This window comes from Strongylocentrotus purpuratus, unplaced genomic scaffold, assembly GCF_000002235.5.
Source record: "Strongylocentrotus purpuratus isolate Spur 01 unplaced genomic scaffold, Spur_5.0 spur5_scaffold_13, whole genome shotgun sequence".
Lineage (NCBI taxonomy): Eukaryota > Metazoa > Echinodermata > Echinoidea > Camarodonta > Strongylocentrotidae > Strongylocentrotus > Strongylocentrotus purpuratus.
The window spans coordinates 909,525-929,130 of record NW_022145598.1 but is presented as its reverse complement, the minus strand read 5'-3'; the positions used below and the strand labels follow the sequence as shown (position 1 = coordinate 929,130).

The window sequence follows — 19,606 nt, the reverse complement described above, 5'->3', positions numbered from 1 at the left end:
GTTTCAATCCTTTTAACAACAAAAAAACACTTGTTCTTCCAAGATCAATATGAGTTTAGTAAATCCCATTCAACTGAATTAGTCTTATTGAAATTATTTGTTTGTTTGCTTTTTTTGTTTGCTTTTATTTCTGCGTTCAAAATAATACAATATATAATATAAAATGTGTTTACAAAGATAATATACAAAACAATTCATTAGATAAACAATATAGTCATGATACATAATGAATACAAAATAAGGAAGTGAGCTTAAACTTTTTTTTATAGATATATATATATATACATATATACGCACATATACATAGATATACATATATATATACATATACATAGCACATGCATACATACATACACATACACATATACACCTATACATACTCTCACATATAATATAATATAATATAACACATATAATATAATATATAATCCAATCAAAGAGATAAAGAGATAATGATTATGATGCAAGTTAATATACAGAGTACAATTATTGCTATATCGCAAGTAACCGAATCCAAGTTACTTTGTACAATACTTATAAAACAAGAAGATATAAACGACAACAATGATAACAATACGAATTATTTTCTTTATAAGTGCCTTTTCCAGAGGATGCGCTGACCCTTAGTGTAATGACAAATAAAGAAGTGTAGTGGTATATTTTCGGATGTTTTTTTCATTAACGTTTTCACAGGGGTCATCTCAATCCTTTCCTTTTAATTGTTAGTTATTTCTTTCTTACTCCGCTTCTGGAAGATGCGCAGCTGCAGGGGAAGGTATTTCTGAAAGACAGAAGTGAAAGAGAAATAGCAGAATGTCATTGCAATTTGAGAAATCGATAACCTTTTCTCCTTTAAAAAACAAGTTCATCACTGGAGGTTCACACTGGCGTATCACGGATTATCTGGAAGAAGGACTCTAGGTACGGGGCCACATTTGTATAATTAACTTGCATTCAACCGTACGCTAGATTCGGTTTTGCCATAGAGTACTGTAGTCCTAACGTTATATTCGTTTGTCGTCCAGGTTACGGGTTCCAATCAACAGAGTCTATGCAAGAGGTTCACCGTGAAACATTCAAGCAACGAGCTAGAGCAGGGCAAAAATAAATGTTTGGCGCTGGTGTGATCTCCACGCCATTGTTTAGCACAAAAATGTTTGGAACCAGCAACCTTGACAACTTGGCCATGATGATGTCACATTTCGTTACTCTTTTGGAGATGGCATGTACCCCCTTATTCCCGGATTCGGTATCGATTTCAATTCAATTTCATTTTTATTGTACAATGGAAATTCGCTTCGCTCACATTTACGTACAACTTTTCATAACATAATACGTTTATAAAGATAAGTACAAACGTGGCATAGATAGATATTTTAACACGATAAAACAGAAACAGTATTCAGTATTTTTCTTTGAGTTGCAAAGAGGGGTATTAAGAAAATATGTGACATGACCGGAATATTCAAAAGGGTTTGATTTTACGTAGCGGACTGATCGGGAGGAACAAAGGAAACATCGAGTACGTCATTTCATTAATCTGAGATATTTAACAGAACGCATGAAATCATAATATGGAAACAGTGTGTCACTTTCATTCTGCATAATTTGTTTCAATTATATTATGATTTTTGATTCGCATGCTTATTTCAAATTCTGAACTCCGCCGATGACCTTCCCTGCTTGTATGGTGATTTGTTCAGGTTTGCTAAAGTCATTCTTTTAACATCCCTCGTACCAGACAAAGGAACTAAATAACAGAAAACTTTCAATAACATGCTTACAGAAATTGTAAGGTTTTATCTTACATTTTTTCGAAGTCGTCTGTGACTGATTTTGTGTTTGTTTGTGGGGGAGGGGGGGGGGGGTGTGGCACTTACCCCTTTAGCATCTCGACGAAGGGAGATAGAGCTAACGGCGTAGCAAAAAACGGTGGTTAAACCTAAACCAAGAAACAGCCCCCAGAAGTTCTTCGAAAAACGATCCGTGTCATAGATGAGACAATTTCCAGTCTCTCCGCAAGACTCCTGAAACATGGCACATGTAGACTGTATCGCCAGGCCGTAATAGATAGGAGCAGGAATGAACGCTGTATTGTAGAATAAAAAGTGGAAAGTTTAGGAGATTAAAATTGTAGTCGGTTTGCTTGCACGGTTATTATTCGACCATTATTAGTAGACCAAACGCTACAAACATTATTAAAATGTGTTCTGAATACTATCATTTTGTGCCAAAAGTTCTTAAAGCTCTTATTTTTGTTAGTTTCACGTAGATGCATCAGGCAACAACCAAATGAAAGTACAGCATGGAAATAAAACTTAGACTACGTTTGAAAATGGTCCCAACATTTTGTCCTTTTGCTTACTAACGTTAATTAATAATTTTTGATGATAATCTGTCTATCAAAAGGTACACCCTTGGGAAATAAAAATAATGTTCCCACGGGACCGTCGAAGATTTAATCTTGAAGTTTGCGATGTTCTTAATAACGATACATTTACAACGACAATGGTTCACAAGGAATCTAAACGCCGAGTATTTAAAGTTTTAAGCTACAATCCGGGCGAGCAGTCATTTTAACTAAAAGGCTGGCTGAACCTCGAAGTTAATTGCGTCCACACGTTACATATATTCGAGTGAGGACCCTCAGCTACTCGTAATTATCGCGCCATTTCTATCCTTAAGATCATCATGGTATATAACTTCGAGTAAACTTCAAATTTCTTATGAACATGGCGATGCCAATTTAGATACCTTAATGATAAGTCACAATTAAATCGCTCTTATTCGAGAGCTGCATAACGTACTAAAATCTTCTGTGATATTGGCTCTGTCCGCTAATTAATTGATTTTTTAGCATTCTGGATCAGGAAATAATGCACCCCCTCCCCCGCAAAAAACACGTCATTTAAAGGAGACATTGTACTGCTGTGGGCTGAAAAATCTTACCTAAAACTTTAGTAAAGAAGCTAGCCAGAGCCAGTGATAACGCCTTGTCTCTGTTGTCTACGACCCTAAACAATGAGAAAAGTGAACAGAAAATAAAAAGCAAAATGCGTTGCATGGAATACGAGATTAAAGTGTTAACATCAGCGTTTTGAAGCTCCCCTTGGGCAATAGTTCTAACTGTGCCCCTAATTAATACGGAGTTTGAAGAATCTAACCTACTAGGCACAAGCGATCGAATAGCATGGCTACAAGCTTCTCTTGTGAGAGTTTAGAGATTTACAAAGTTGGTTAGACATGGATCATGAATGATCAATATAGACACCAAGAGTCTTAACAGAATCAGAGGGGACAATGGTAGCATTACCGACAGACACTGACACTCTGTCTGGAAGTTGATGATTAAGTTTGGGTGAAACAAGTAGCAATGCCTCTGTTTTTGCATCACTTAACTGCAACTTGTTTATCACCATCCACTACATCATGCAGAACTGTAGCACATGGTCCCCCTCCTCATCTTGTTATGATTACTTTATTTGATTTTTTTTCTCGACAATATACTTACTGTTGTTCAGATATTTATTTATAGTTTGTTTCGTTTATGTAATTGTTCCGGACCCCACAGAAGACAAGCTTTCCCATGTCGGGTAGCTGAATGCTGGCAATCCACCGTATCTCATGCATTGTTATCATGTTTTTATACGAAAATAAATAATACTACTACTACTACATAAGTGCATCTTTCAATCACCGATAATATACGCTGCAAACTATCTGCATTTTAAAAAAATGCCAACAATACCTTAACTTGGCGATAATAACAGCGTTTCCCATCAGAGACTGAACCGTTGAATAAACGCAATACAGACAGATAAAAGTGATGATCTTGACTCGGCAGGCTCGTGGGCACTGGTTCTTTACAGCGGTCGAAAGTCCCTCACAAAGCGGGCTATCAGTCGAGCTAGATGACACGCAGGTGCAATTCGTGTAGACGGTCTGAAAATATAGTCAACAAGGAGGATCGAATGAGTAGTAACAAAAGAATATGAGGAAAATCAATCTAGACAAATTCAGATTAAAAATTCAAGAAATAGGCAAAAAAGAATGACATATTCAGAGAAACAAAGCAAAAAAAGATCACCCGTCAAAAATTAAAAAATCCTCAGAATAGTTTAAAATTCATTTTACACATCTTTCGGGCCATTAAACAATTCAAAATTTTGCACGCGCGAGTTTTCATTCGTCTTGGCCGTGTGGATCACAAGGTGCGGGGTTCATGTCCCTTCCACGGCACTAACGTCCTTTGGCAAGACATTTATCTACGTCACAATTGATCCAGGTGAAGTTTATGGGTACCTTGTAAGAAGAAATTCCTTCAAACTCCAAGTAGGCATTAACATCGAAGACAGGGTAAAGCCAGGGTTACAATTGATGCGCCTCAAAATAGTTTAATTGCGCAATATGACGCATTATAAGGGCATTATATTATAACGTCTGTCTTTCACCTTACCTTTCTTCTCCCACCCCTCTCTCTCTCTCTCTCTCTCTCTCTCCATCTCTCCGTTAACACGACATTTCGTTTGGGGACAAAGTAGACCACCTCATTCGTCTTCATGTGACGAATTCATCTCCTTATAAATTGTATTATTAATAATATTATTACAATAATCATTATTATTATCCTTATAAGGTATTTGACGTAAATACAAGAAGCTTGACTAGTTGACTGTCTCACCTCCCCTTCGTCATTCTCAGTTATCCCAGTGCAGCCCGCATGACAAGGTGTGATGTAGGTGAGTCCATCAGAGCCGCAGACTGGAGTATAAACTCCTTTCTCACACCCGCAGCTCGCAATACAAGATGGCGCCGGCTCCAAGCTGATATTTAAAAATAAAACAATATGAACAATGGTGAAGAAGATGATGATGATATTGATAATGATAATAATATTATTGAAAACTGATAATAATAGAAACAAGATGAATGATAAATAAACATAAACAAAAAAAAACGAAAACAAAAACAACAACAATAATAATGATACTAATAATAATAATGAAAATAATAATGATTAGTAATTATATTGATAATTTTAATTTGCGCACTATCCATCTCTGCGGGAAGGAGCCGAGGGGGAAGATGGAAATAGATTAATCTTCTTTTTTTTTTTTTGGGGGGGGGGGGGTGCAATTTTATTGCATGTTCCCCATGCAATTTTGCAGTATGTGCAGTATTGTTTACACATTGTTGATTTACTATTGGTTAATAAAGCTCATGCGTGCTACGTCTTTGTATAATTATAACAAAAACATGCGATCCGAAACACCTTTTTAGTCATTTAACTTGTACAAAAAGTTGAGCTCTCAGCCCCTTCTTTACATAAAGAGTTGATATTATTACCAACTTTGTTAGCGATTGATTCGGATCAATCACAACTCTTTGTAAGAAGGGGCTATGGTCATGCAAAAGCAATGTGAAAGAAACTGTGTGTGGAAAAGGTTCATGTAGTCCATAGGAATTGGTGTACAATGTGAAGTTTTGGAATCCTCAAACAATGAAAGCACGTCATGTTTAACGACAAACATGTGTGGCGTGGCTGTTTGCTCCATACACCACTTCTTGTCATATGTCAGATATAAAGGCATTTGAAAAGCAATGCATTTTCAGGGGACATTTCTATTTCTACCGAAGTGCCATACAAAAAATGATTTCCTAAAACGGGAACACCATGTTTGTAGTCCTTATATGGACTTGGGTTTCATAAATTAACACATCTCTCCAAGAAATAATACCCCAGTCCTTATTATGACTACACACATGGTTTACCCGTCTCATCTACCTCACCATGCAAAACCTATAAAGAACATTTAAAAGATGAAGCTCTAAAATATTGTCCAACTTGGGGTGGCGCGATAGCTCAGTCGGTTGAGCAGTGGTCTCGTAATCCGGTGACCCCGGTTCGAAACCAAGTCGATGCCCTCACTATGAACATAACAGACAAAGAAAGCGGACAAAATATACAGTTCCTCAGGTAGACAAAGGAACATCCCTTTACTGCTATTATGTAAAAAGGTGAATATGCATGTGACACCTGTTATACACATGTTTACATAATAGCAGTGAAGGGATGTTCCTTTGTCTACCTGAGGAACTGTATATTTTGTTCGCTTTCTTTGCCAGTCATGTTCATAGTGGCTTGTGCCCTTTGATAAGGCATCCATCTTCATTACCAGGTCCCTCGGAGAGGACCTAAAGCCGTCGGTCTTCTGGTTGCTTCCTAACAAGCAATTATGCTTTCTAATAGCAGTCAAGTAAAATAACCGTCCACAACTATCTATCTAACTTTACCAGAACCTTCCTTCTATGAACAGCAGACCTCTCTAATTTGGAGAGTATAGCACGGTGCATAAATGAAATCACACTTTAATCTAACCAGTAGAGTAGGGTACAGGAATGAAATCACACTTTAATCTCACCAGTAGAGTAGGGTAGAGGAATGAAATCACACTTTAATCTCACCAGTAGAGTAGGGTAGAGGAATGAAATCACACTTTAATCTCACCAGTAGAGTAGGGTAGAGGAATGAAATCACACTTACCTAATCTCACCAGTAGAGTAGGGTACACGAATGAAATCACACTTTAATCTCACCAGTAGAGTAGGGTAGAGGAATGAAATCACACTTACCTAATCTCACCAGTAGAGTAGGGTACAGGAATGAAATCACACTTTAATCTCACCAGTAGAGTAGGGTACAGGAATGAAATCACACTTACCTAATCTCACCAGTAAAGTAGGGTACAGGAATGAAATCACACTTTAATCTCACCAGTAGAGTAGGGTACAGGAATGAAATCACACTTTAATCTCACCAGTAGAGTAGGGTACAGGAATGAAATCACACTTTAATCTCACCAGTAGAGTAGGGTACAGGAATGAAATCACACTTTAATCTCACCAGTAGATAGGGGACAGGAATGAAATCACACTTTAATCTCACCAGTAGAGAAGGGTACAGGAATGAAATCACACTTTAATCTCACCAGTAGAGTAGGGTACAGGAATGAAATCACACTTTAATCTCACCAGTAGAGTAGGGTACAGGCATGAAATCACACATTAATCTCACCAGTAGAGAAGGGTACAGGAATGAAATCACACTTTAATCTCACCAGTAGAGTAGGGTACAGGAATGAAATCACACTTTAATCTCACCAGTAGAGTAGGGTACAGGAATGAAATCACACTTTAATCTCACCAGTAGAGTAGGGTACAGGAATGAAATCACACTTTAAACTCACCAGTAGAGAAGGGTACAGGAATGAAATCACACTTTAATCACACCAGTAGAGTAGGGTACAGGAATGAAATCACACTTTAATCTCACCAGTAGAGTAGGGTACAGGAATGAAATCACACTTTAATCTCACCAGTAGAGAAGGGTACAGGAATGAAATCACACTTTAATCACACCAGTAGAGTAGGGTACAGGAATGAAATCACACTTTAATCTCACCAGTAGAGTAGGGTACAGGAATGAAATCACACTTTAATCTCACCAGTAGAGAAGGGTACAGGAATGAAATCACACTTTAATCTCACCAGTAGAGTAGGGTACAGGAATGAAATCACACTTTAATCTAACCAGTAGAGTAGGGTACAGGAATGAAATCACACTTTAATCTCACCAGTAGAGTAGGGTACAGGAATGAAATCACACTTACCTAATCTCACCAGTAAAGTAGGGTGCAGTCACACCCGCTATCAAAGCCCTGCTGCAGAAGATAGCGAAATTACCAGCGATAAAAACTATCGCAATGGTCTTGCAAATTACCGCCAAGTTAATCAAACCTTTTATCTTCAGATTCATTCTGTTAATAATCACTCCAGAAAGCATAACACCAAACAGTGATGTTGGTGTCGTAACAGCAGCTGAAAAAGTCAAAATTAATGCCATTATTTTACTACCAATAAATCATTTATATAAATATACATATCTTTTTATAAATATTTAGTAATGATAATAATGATAATAGTGATAATAATACTACTGACAGCATAAAACTATCATTGTCGGTGTGTGTATGTGTGTGTGTGTGTGTTATTATTGTTAAAGAAAACTCCAACAGAGTGATATTCCTAAAAATATTAGGGAATTATTTTAAATATCTGAAGACATTTAAAGAGGAATTTGATTTAAGCTAGGCAACCATATTTAGTTATTCTCCTCCACTTCTTTTCGCAATCATCGGGAGCGCCAGGAGTGTCAAATCTGACAGACATGAGTGCTATACAAGAAACCACTATTATTATTTTGTATTATTATTGTATATACATTCACATATATATATTCACATATACATACATTTAAATCCAAAGATAAAGTAGACTTTGGACCTGATATGATATGGCATGATTGCGTATACAAAAAACAACAACCACAAGACAACAGAGAACACAGCATTAACCATCACGTGACAATGTTATATCAGTGAGTCGAGAAAGCAGACAAAATAGAAACAGAAAATAACACAATTGTTGGTCTTATCCGACCCTAGATTAAAGAGTTGTTTACAAAAGTTATCTTTCTTTGTACATTCACAATAAAACTATGCTTCAAAGCTATTCTAACATTTGAAATGAAGCATCAGATATAACGTTAAGTACTGGTAATGGTATTTCATTATGAAAGAATGTGTCTGGAGGCAATCGGAAAAGTGTATTATGTTGTCCCAATTTATTGATGTACACTTTAAGACTTGGAAACTATCAAAATGAAAATGCATGGAGTTGGTTTTTCGAAATATCATATGCCCTGCTCACGGAAATGTGGATATGGGTCGACACAAAATTGCGACATAACAGTTTCTACTTCTTGCCATGTTTGCTTTTACGGACATTTCTACTCTGATGCTCTTTCAAATAGGAGTACAAAGAACTAACACAAAACTGCACAAGTTACTTTTGCCTTTACTCGAACTCAACCATACTCTTTAAAAATCGCATTAACTCTTACATAAAATGATGGAGACGTCTGCAGGTGTGATGTCATACGCAGTCTGAAGGTAGCGACCAATAAAGATGTAGAACCCACTAGTGTTTGCGGAAGCTGTGGTGCTTCCCATGACAATGGCCATAAAGGTAAAGTTCGTAAGAAGGCGACGAACAGCAGAAAGATATCCTACATTGAATAAATGATATGCTTGCTTTCAAATTAACAGTTAACAATCAAATAAACAATACAATCAGTTGAGCAAAGATCAGTAAATAATCCCAGTATTCAGCATTTTTGGCCTTTCTAGCAGCCCATTGTAAATTGGTTGTTTAGACCACGGTTTAGATCTAAACTTCTATTTGTGCGTTTGGATTTTGGTTAACAAGTAAAGATGAAGTCCATGAGAAGGCGACGCATTTTTAAAGGTGTCCTTCACAGATAAATGAATAATAATAGCGAAGACTTTCAAGAAACAAGCTAAGGTAATGGCAGTAGCCATATACGTCACCGTTTGACCATTACAATATCATATCGAATAACCCACACATGATTTATACAGGCTTGGAAAGTAGTACGAAAGGGTATTGAAAAACTCGCCCTTGAGTTGATTTTTTTGAATGTCTTTGCAATAGTCTTATATGTACTTTACAATTAGTTTGATTTCAAAGGTAAAATGCTCAATTTTTAGATTAATTTTTTAATAAATTGTCCCTAACTTTGTAAACAGTGTTTAATATTATTATAAATCAAATGATTAGATAAATCTGATGAGCTGGTTGGGATGTAAAGCGAATTGAGAATAAGGGAACATGTAAGTCAATGAGCGAACCTGTAATGATAGCGAAACTACAGAGACTCGGTTGGTTATTTCCCTGATCACCGTCTTCCTTTTCATCAGCAGTCGGTTTAGAAGGATCATCACTTTCGATGTCCAACCTCTTGTAACTGTTGCTTCCCTCAACAACCTCAGGATGACCATTCTGCTTGTCGGTACTGTCGTTCATCTGAACATTCGATCCGTCTACTCCAATTTTGACAACGACACCGACTCCGTCGGCGTCGCCGGTGAGTGCCGTCTGACACTCCTGGTCGTGGCGATTGGTATTAATATCATCCTTTATCTTGGGTCTTAGCTCCAGCTCGATTTCATCGTCTTCTGTCGAAAGTTGTGTTGGCCACTCCTATGGATCAGAAAAATAAATGAAGAATAAAATACTTTAACCCCTGTGTGGCAGCCGCTTTTGCCTGGGCGCAGGTTTCGTCCGTGCGAACAATGCTCACCAAATCGGTACGTTTCATCCGCTAATTGGTTCGCACGGACGAGACGAGGCAGAAGCGGCTATTATTTCGACTGCACATTAGTCGCCACCGTTATTGCACATACGTTTTTATAAGGTGTGACGTCAGAGCGCAGATTTTCATCTTTATCAAGGAGAAAGAAGAAGAAGAAGAAGAAACAAATTCAGTGTTGGCGAAAATGAAAAAATGCCCTGCAAATCAGCGCTTCTATTGATCCCAACCAGTTTGTATGCAGCAGATCATCTCTCATCTGCATTGTTCAGACAGGGAGTGGCCCTAGATTATCGAAATATTTTCGCTGCTGCCCCTACAAAAATACTAGGCTAACCTTGCACATATACACAGCTATACATGTGAGATTTTATGCAATATAATTATGTTTGTGTTTTGGGCCTGAGCGGCACAATTATTTCAAGGGAGTAAATACTTAATTTTTGATCTTGTTAATCCCCAGTTTGTAGCACAGTATTGTGTGTGTTGTTCCAAGAAGGTGACATTAGATTATGAAATTATATCATAAAATATTGTATTACGTATTGTAACAGGTGGTCGACTTCGGCAAAGATACATACTACCTTCTCAAGTTAGCTCATTGATGACTGACAGATGATTTCATGAAAGGGAATAAGATCTGGATGTTTTTGGGGTGGAGTTTAGCAAGTTTGAAAAACAAATATTTCAAAAAATATTTAAGAATCTATGAAACAAATTCAGAAGTTTGCATATCAAAATATGAGATGTATGCAGGACTGCACACCAACAGGAATACGCTTGTATTTCGATGTCATGGGCCCTTGAATGCCATTCATAGACCCACACAGGTTCGAGTCAATACATGAGTACCACCTTTAGCCACATTTGCCACCTCAACATTTATAACAGAACTAAACCATTAAACATAAAACCAACCTTTGGGAAGAAGAAGTAAGGTATACCCAGAAGAATAAAGATTCCAGCGTAGACTAAGTAACCCAGCCACCACGCTCCGATCCATCTTGGATCCTTGTCATCATAGCCGAGTTCATCGACATCGATCTTATAGAAATCGGTATGGAAGGTCAGACTGAAAGCACTGAGCCCAAACGCCACGAAAGATCCAAGTGACACCACCATGAAGATGCCAGCTATATGGAGAAAAGATGCAAAACAAATTTCATGTCGACTCAAAAGTTTCTAAACCGACTCCAAACAGCCCGATTTCTGGCAAATGGAATTACTTTCATCATCATCATCATCTATATACGGGAGTGTAGGATATCCTGTGGGTCTCCCGGTCAGATCACTTGGTACAATAGTAAAGGTCTATAAATCAGTGCATGCGTGGATGTCAGACTATGCTATAATTGTTTGGTCGCTCTGTTGTTGATCTGGTGATGGCTTTGTTGGTGTGACTGAGGTATCACACCGCCAAAACCGACTCTATACCGATTCCGAATAGACCGATTTTGGGCCGATGATGCCAATAGATTTAATGTAATGATGGGTCTTGTCGGTCTGGTATCGGTCTTGTTGTTATGACTGGGGTATCAAGCTCGATGTACACCAGGAGTTAGTCCACTACAGCCAATTATGCCAAGTGATTGCTTCATTCAATACAAGTAAATAGTGATTAACAGGCCCCTACAGATAATGGAGGCTGTAACAGGCCATCAAATGCTCTGTATACATACACACATTTGTTTGTAATTGTTTCCCCAGTTATCCATCGAGAGTCGATTTTTTTTTACCAAAATAAATTTGCGGTGGGCCATCGCACCCTGTTTCAAAGGGTTTGCTTCTGTGATCCGTTCTAGAGATTGCATCTGGATCCGTTCGGTGCATTTACATGCACGGAAGTGCGTGAATAGACCTGTTTGCATACACGTACATGTTGCCAATTAAACGTTGCTAACTTTTAGAAAATTTGAGAACTTACAAAAAGTATCACTGCATGACGTAAATTAACATATGTCAAAGGTAAAAGTTCCATACATCGTCAGAAGATGTACAGGAAGACAGGAAGATAAAGAAACCTACAAATATATAACGGGGCCTTTTTTCTTGGGATACCGTCGTCTAGATAGCTGATCCCAAGCGAGAGGTAGCCCGAAGACGCAATGCCAAAGAAAGCTTGTCCGATGTACAACCAAATTGCCTTTAGGTGTTGGGCTCCAGATTCTTCTTTCTCTTTATCTGAACATGTATCTCCGTCATCGGGAACGCCTGGTATACAGAAAGGTAAATCATATTACTTGTAATCAATCCAGATAGCACAGCTACAAATATACCCTGGTAACTGTACTTTATGGGCCACTCTAACCCAACTAACATAGCCTTTCAAAACATGAATACACCTCTACTTATTAATATTCCATTCTCTGATTTTCAGAAAATCTCTAAATTGACAAAAAAATGATAATTGCCAACCATTTTTCACAGTTCTCACGCTTGCTGGGCTACGCCCCTCGAAAAAAATGTAATACGGTCACGTGGCTTGATGACGCATTTGACGTCATTGCGGGCATGTCCGATTTAATAATTTCATTATTAGGAATGACGAAATTGCCAGAATCGTACTGGGGTTATCTAGTGTCTATTTTTTTTTCTCGGATAAACGTCATTTTTTCTTCAATTGATATCATAGTTTGCCTTTTAAAAGACATTTTAATGCCTAGATCACCCTCCTTTTCACCGGTGAGTCGCCTGTAGTGACGTCAAATGCATCATCCCCAAAACTGAGCTTTTTTTCTGCGCGTTCTGATTCGTCATTTTTACAGCTAGATTCTAGAATTGTTGATGATTTCTAATAATAAACATTGTCATGTTCGGAATCTCCGTCAAAAATTATTCTACATGTCTTGTTTTTCCTATTTTAGCCCGTTTTGGTAATAGAGTGGCCGTTTAATAAGTATAACATTATTATTCCGGCTTTAGCTCAGCCGCTATAGCGTTATAATAGCAGTCGAGGGTAATTTATACCAGCCGGGTACTTGGGCAGGGATTTGAACCCCGTATCTTGTAGTTCATAAGTTTCGGGACCCATCAACTAGATAACAATAAATCTATTAACTCGCGTCGTAAACTTCACCCCCCTCCCCCTGAAATTTTGAAGTTCAATGTAAAAACTCTTTGTAAGGTTGAATTAGTACATTGAGATGGCATTGAACACAGACTTATCGTAATTTTTTAATGCTTGCTTGAGAATATTTGATGTATGTTTACATGAATTATAATTACTCTTACATACACACTGAACATATTAAAGATTCCTTCACTTGGTTCACTATCTGCCGAGAGGTGAGAAGTAGACCAAAACAAAGTAACATATTGTTTTGGTAATAAGAAAAAGACAAACTACAAAACAACTGGTGACTGAATGCTAGTGGAGGTGTCGTGGTATAGTTGTTAATTCACTTGACTCTCAATCAAAGGGTTGAGGGTTGGAATCTCAGTCCGGCACTAATGTCCTTTGGCAAGACGTTAATCCGCTTTTGCCACTCTCCACCCAAGTGACCATGGGTACCTGACAATAGCTGGAGGAATACTAATTCCATGGAACTCAGGAAGAACAGCTTTGAAGCTGATGAGCCTTCCGTGAGTAAACAGTATTATTATTACCATTATTTGGACTCACCGGTAAAATCGCAGATAAGATCCTTCGACGATGATGAATTAGAGCCGATGGTAACATTCTGGTAGGCACTTTCTTCAACCCACTGCGGTATGGTACTAACCACACATCCCACTGTGAACAGGAAGGTAAAGCATCCTAGAATACGTGGACGATTTCGGCTGACTCCGTAGTATGCCGTCAACGTGACCATGACCATCGCGACGACGTCGTTGACGGCGAGTAGGAAACCGATCTCGGAGCTTTTAAAAAGAAACTGTCGTTGAAGGGTGGTGATAGTCCCCGTGCTGTACGGACCTATACACCCGATATAGATGAACATGGTCAGCCCCAATAGAATGCTAAACGCAAGAGGACTGTTGTAAAACCGCTGCTGCATCTTAGTTCCCTTAAATTCAATCTGGAGAGATGCAACAATAAATACGAAATAAAATAAGTCGATAATCAAAGAAAAGGAGGGGCAGAATGAGGGGAGAGGGTTGAAAAGAGAGAGAGAAAAAAGTGAATAGAGAGAGAGAGAGAGAGAGATGGAGAGATAGAGAGAGATAAATGAAGAGAGCAGAAATGATTTTTATTTTATTTATTTATTCTCCAAATTCACAATAAGAACATGATATAAATATTCAGAACATTTACAACTTAATATCAATCAACCTTTTAAAAAAACATAATATACATTGTAAAAAGAAAAGAAGAAGACAAAATGAAGTCGGAAGGACACCCAGTTCAGTAAAGCTACAGAAACAAGACTGTTCTTTCATGGGGTCCAAGATAATGGTTATACTATTAATTATGAAATAGCTTTAGTATTTCAAGCATCGTGATTGGTCGAAACGCGTCACATGACAAGCACCTTTTTGGTGCACCGCACGATCGTGTCAAAAAAGTGCAGTCAAAAGTATCATTGCACGCTCCAGCGCAGCGTACTTGTAGAGCGGGAGAATAGAAAACATATATTTGTTTACTTTTGCCTTGGATTTTGGCCTGTTTAGTTCTGAATTTTGGATTTTATAATGAAGCCAGGAATTTCAGCTGTTTGATTCAAGTATGATATTTTTTTTTACTCAATTGACGCAAGTGGAATACCGTGGACTTTTTGGTAAGTATAGCAAGCCTGCAACTTGTGCGAGGTGTTAACTTTTCATTTTCTAGATCGAACCAACATAACTCGATCTAAGTCTAACTCTCGTAGACTCTAATAATGGTTAGATGCAGACTTTCGTTTGTTTTGATTTTCATGTGTCGCTATTTTATAAAACAAATAACGCACTTGACCTAGCTGTTGTGCGTATTGTAAATGCAATGTGCGCTCGGTGTCTTCAGGTGGTGCGCACGTGCACAGAGGCGGTACCAATCAGGCCCCCCAAGCTCCGCCATTTTGTCCGGATCCATTAGAAGCCAAAATAAGCTACCTTGCATAATTCATGAGCCTTATGAATTATGCATTCTGTAGGATGCTCCCCACGAAAAGTGTACTGGAATGATGTTCACTACATGGTAAAAGACAATACGCGTATCAGCGTAATTAGAGAGGTCAAATAATCTACTGTACGGAATTATGGGTAATTTATTCATCACGCTGCGCGCTAGCAACGCAAGTGATTCAGCGAATCAGTGTGGACTATTCTGATGCGATCACCGTTAGGTGAAATACGCGCTCGAACGTGTATTATCGATCACCAGTAAAACAGCTGGTGTACCCAGGATGCATCTGGGAAGTGGACCTTAAAGTTCCTCTCGTTGTTGTGATGTTGTTGTTTTTTAATATGGGGGAGTGGCCTTAACTTCATTGAATAAGAAATACTGATATTCTTAATGTCTCGATCTTATTCCCTTTTTAGTCTATCAATAACTGGGTCTGTTTTTGTTTTATTAAATCAAACATGCTATAAGCCATATAACAACACATTCTCTGGCTATGATTATACATTTTAAATATACTAATGTATAAAGTTTCCTTATTTTAGACAAACAAATTATGTGGCAAAGTGGACTGTTTTTCTCCACCCACTCTCAACGTACCTTAATGATTCCCTTTCTCTCTCTTTCTCTGTCTTTCGTAAATTATCTTCTGCAACTAACGGTTTGTTGTCTTGACTGAACAACCTGTTGCAGTTCCTTTCTGTTTCACTTTCAGTCGTAATACCACTCATTTACATTTACTCGTTATCACCTACGATCAACCATTCCATATTCACTCCATTACTGACCACATTTCACTTGGATTATCTTCACTTTTCCTTTTTGCAGCCATTGCAGGAGCTTTGAACATTTTTAATGTAGAGACCAGAGAGATCGGAAAATATGTTAATCATTTTATTCAAATTTTCTAACTTGAAAACGGAAAGTGAAACACTGTTTTCAACATCTTGACATCATTTTTGTTTAAAGAAAATGGAATTTAACACTGGAAATTTTGAATTGGGTTGCCCCCCCCCAAAAAAAAAAAAAACAACAACACAAAAACACAAAAACAAAACAAAAACAAAAACAAAACAAAACAAAACAAAAACACAACAACAACAACCCAGAAGTGGTACCAGGGTTAGTTAGTTAGGAGGCCCATGTCCTTTATAATTTTATTTTTAAGAATAGTTTTCTCTTTTTTGTATTAATTTTACATTGGCATACCGTTAATTTCACTGGGAAAACCACCCCCTTCCCTTACACATCAATACTGCCATATTACTTCTAGCAACAGTAGTTCTACGATTCAAAATGTTTTCATTTTCTAAATCCTTCTAATATAAACATATAACAAATATAATATTGTTTACACTTTTGCAACCTGTTACATGGTCCATGTAGAAACAGCACCAGGAAGAGGATAACAAGCCCCCCCCCCCCCGTTTTCTTAAGCTAGGAAGTATCAAAACATGATTCTATTAAAATTAGCAGTTTGGATACAAAAGGCAATGATGATTAGCAGTTCCCATATTTAGTGCATTTAGAGGGTCGTCTTTCAAACCTTCTTACATACAATACTTGAAGCAGCAATAATGTAATAATCTACAAACTTCAAATACAGAAGTCCATAGACTGATAATATAATAGTATAATTATAATTAAAATATCATGATTAATTCAATCTTTGATATAGACTGATAGATCTTTATCACTCAAATTTCAAGGAGAATCTTTCTGCCCAGTCCTCCTATAAGATGGTAGTTGATGTTGTTAAAATGTTAATGTTTATTCATTGATGATTAGTTATCTTTAATCATTTGAAAGTTGACATGATGATAAATTCATTAGCTTGATTGATTGTGCTATTCTACAAACATATAATACAAATAATAAATAAATATCATGTAAATATTCAAGTTTAAACCCATCTCTACTGTCCTCTTTCATTATATGAGGGTGGCATCTTCAAGACGTAGTCCCATGTAGGTGTCTCCTGCATTCATCAATAAAGTTGTAGCCTAGTTTTCAGAAGAAAGGGCTGTAATGATAACCCAAGTCTGTTGAATGGAAAAATGAAATAAGATACAGTGTATAAGAAAAACAACAATGACATAACATACACACTGATACCTGCTCTGACAACATGACAAAGGACTGAAATTCACTTGGGGTTATAGTTGGCAAACCAAAACTATTTTTCCTACAAGACTAGTTACTGACCACATCTTAGATTATTTCTGATGATCCCGTTAAGATGATAAGCCTGCTGGAGCTTGGATCAGACAAGGTATGAAATAAGTAATACGTGTACAATGTACTTGTATTGTGAACTTGTGCTCATAATTGAATAATACTCGGTTAAGTATGGGACATAAAATGACCAAACAACTTGGACCAGAGAATGTACTGGAAATAATGATATTAAAACATACGTAATGTAGACTTTGTTCCTCTCCTGGGTTTGTAATCAGCATGCCTTCATCATCCACTGTAGAGAAGCATCATCCTACATAAGAGAAAACGATGTAGGTACTTCAATTAAAAAGTGATAATAATAGATACATATCAATCATAATACATCCTATAAACAGATTTTAATTAATCTTATGTTGTGTTCTTCTTCATCTTCATTGCTCAAGAAGTGAAAGGACCACTTACAAAAAAAAAGTAATGAGGGGTCCTGTGTATACCCTACATGTATGATCATTATTATTATTATTATGTAGTGCTTTGAATGTGCATTAGACATCGTTCTTCTACATACAGGACCTCCTGTAAATAAGGACAAATCCCTTAGTAAACAAAGAAAGGGAAGAACTAGAATAAAATATCCCCTCCACTATATACACCTGCAACATAAACTTAGTTCCATTTTCTTTTTTAGTGAATTAATAGGTGGTCGTTTAATATTTGTGTGCTAAATATCCTGAAAATGTTACCTGCATGGGACTTTCAGCTTCATCTTGCAAATATAAGAAATGTTGTAATGTCTACTCATCAGTTAACTCCTTCCAGCTCGATCTTGATCAGTTTCAATCTGTTGGAACAAAAAGAAAACAAAATCAATATGACAATCAAGGCGTCCCTTTCTCCTTAACAAAATAAAAATAGATCTAGCATAAAAGCTATTTTTCAGGTCATGGTTGGCCTTAATTTTAATATGGTGTGGAAATCTACATTCCAATTTAATGGACCACAGTACAAATTAAAATTAAATGGAAGATTTAACTTGTGCTTCAAAAAGTGTTTTATATGGCCTATACATATAAAGTAGTCTTAAGTAGAATTGGTTTATTAAGACAAGAAGAAGTGGACTAGATCTACATAAGTAAACATAATTGTGGACTAGGGGTCTTCTCTTAATACACAAATAGATTTATCAACATGAACTGCACAATTTGGAGAAGAAAAAAAAAAATCGCTAATATATTAAAAGAATTGATAGGGGTCAGGCGCGTACGCAGTGGGGAGGGGGGGGGGGGGGGGGTTGGGGTACCCCCCCACCCCCTTGAGCTTTTTTTTATGTGTATGTTTTTCTAGAACCCCCCCCCCCTTTTTGAGTGTTGATTTTTTTTTAAATTAAATTAAAAAAAAAAATCTTAATGGATGACCTAAACAAGATGACTCCCCCCCCCAAAAAAAAGTCCTCTTACCCCCCCCCCTTGAAAAAATCCTGCGTACGCCACTGATAGCTAGGGTCTAGATCTAGATCTAGTACTAGGCCTAGGTCTAGTAGTAGTATAATGACAACTTGACAAGCACGCTGGATCCACACAAAATCTAAATATTAAATAAACAAATCCTAGTGTTGATGTTTTTTAAATATATTTTATTAATAAGTTTCAGGTTTACATCTAAATGAATAGGATTTGGAGTTGTTTGATTATCAATGGTCACAGATAATTTTGGTCTAAATAAAGTTGACACGCACCGCGTATGCAACTGAGCGAACGGATGGCACCGATATTGATAAGTAAAGCCATCAGAGTCCACATCTACTAAAGATTTTAACAAGAATTAATCCACTTGGATTATCAAAAAAATCATGCTTCGTAGATTATTTTAAGGTGTAACGTTAAATCTAGATTTAAATTAAATTGGTGATTGGTGAATTAGATTCATGATGACGATCAAATCTCAAATAAAACTTGATTAGAAAGTTTGATCTTGATGCAAATGAGCACCGAAATTCCCAGGGGTGGGCCTGCCGGAACCCCGGGGCCCTAACTGGAGTACTAGGGTGAAATGACAGCAAACCGCAGTCAAACTACTTCATGACGATGAAAATCAAAGTGCAATTTCAAGAGCAATATTTTCCTAGTCTTTTCCCCAAAAATCTGTTGAGAAGG

General features: G+C 37.3%; 2 protein-coding genes across 2 annotated transcripts; both read right to left on the bottom strand.

Annotated features, from left to right (window-relative positions):
• Positions 1 to 447: 447 nt before the first annotated feature.
• On the bottom strand, positions 448 to 11,358 carry LOC752367 (solute carrier organic anion transporter family member 2A1-like). Its single transcript, XM_030982673.1, has 9 exons — positions 11,150 to 11,358; positions 9,771 to 10,122; positions 8,963 to 9,127; positions 7,671 to 7,878; positions 4,682 to 4,823; positions 3,749 to 3,942; positions 2,950 to 3,014; positions 1,881 to 2,089; positions 448 to 781 (listed from the first exon to the last, which is right to left on the bottom strand). Exons 1-9 carry the CDS (start codon positions 11,351 to 11,353, stop codon positions 716 to 718), a joined length of 1,605 nt encoding a protein of 534 aa, XP_030838533.1. The 5' UTR covers positions 11,354 to 11,358; the 3' UTR covers positions 448 to 715.
• Positions 11,359 to 12,215: 857 nt separating this feature from the next.
• LOC115923350 (solute carrier organic anion transporter family member 3A1-like) lies at positions 12,216 to 14,245 on the bottom strand. Its single transcript, XM_030983807.1, has 2 exons — positions 13,854 to 14,245; positions 12,216 to 12,442 (listed from the first exon to the last, which is right to left on the bottom strand). The coding sequence occupies exons 1-2, from the start codon at positions 14,227 to 14,229 to the stop codon at positions 12,216 to 12,218; spliced, it is 603 nt and encodes a 200-aa protein (XP_030839667.1). The 5' UTR covers positions 14,230 to 14,245.
• Positions 14,246 to 19,606: the final 5,361 nt, after the last annotated feature.

Coding starts and splice junctions, on each gene's coding strand:
- LOC752367 (XM_030982673.1), bottom strand. CDS start 11,353: ATGGTGGTGTCACTTGGATCTTTCGTGGCGTTTGGGCTCAGTGCTTTC. Junction 4,824..7,670: donor TACTTTACTGGTGAGATTAG/GTAAGTGTGATT, acceptor TTTAAATATCAG/CTTGGAGCCGGCGCCATCTT. Junction 3,943..4,681: donor CTGAGAATGACGAAGGGGAG/GTGAGACAGTCA, acceptor CTATATTTTCAG/ACCGTCTACACGAATTGCAC.
- LOC115923350 (XM_030983807.1), bottom strand. CDS start 14,229: ATGCAGCAGCGGTTTTACAACAGTCCTCTTGCGTTTAGCATTCTATTG. Junction 12,443..13,853: donor TCTTATCTGCGATTTTACCG/GTGAGTCCAAAT, acceptor TCTGTATACCAG/GCGTTCCCGATGACGGAGAT.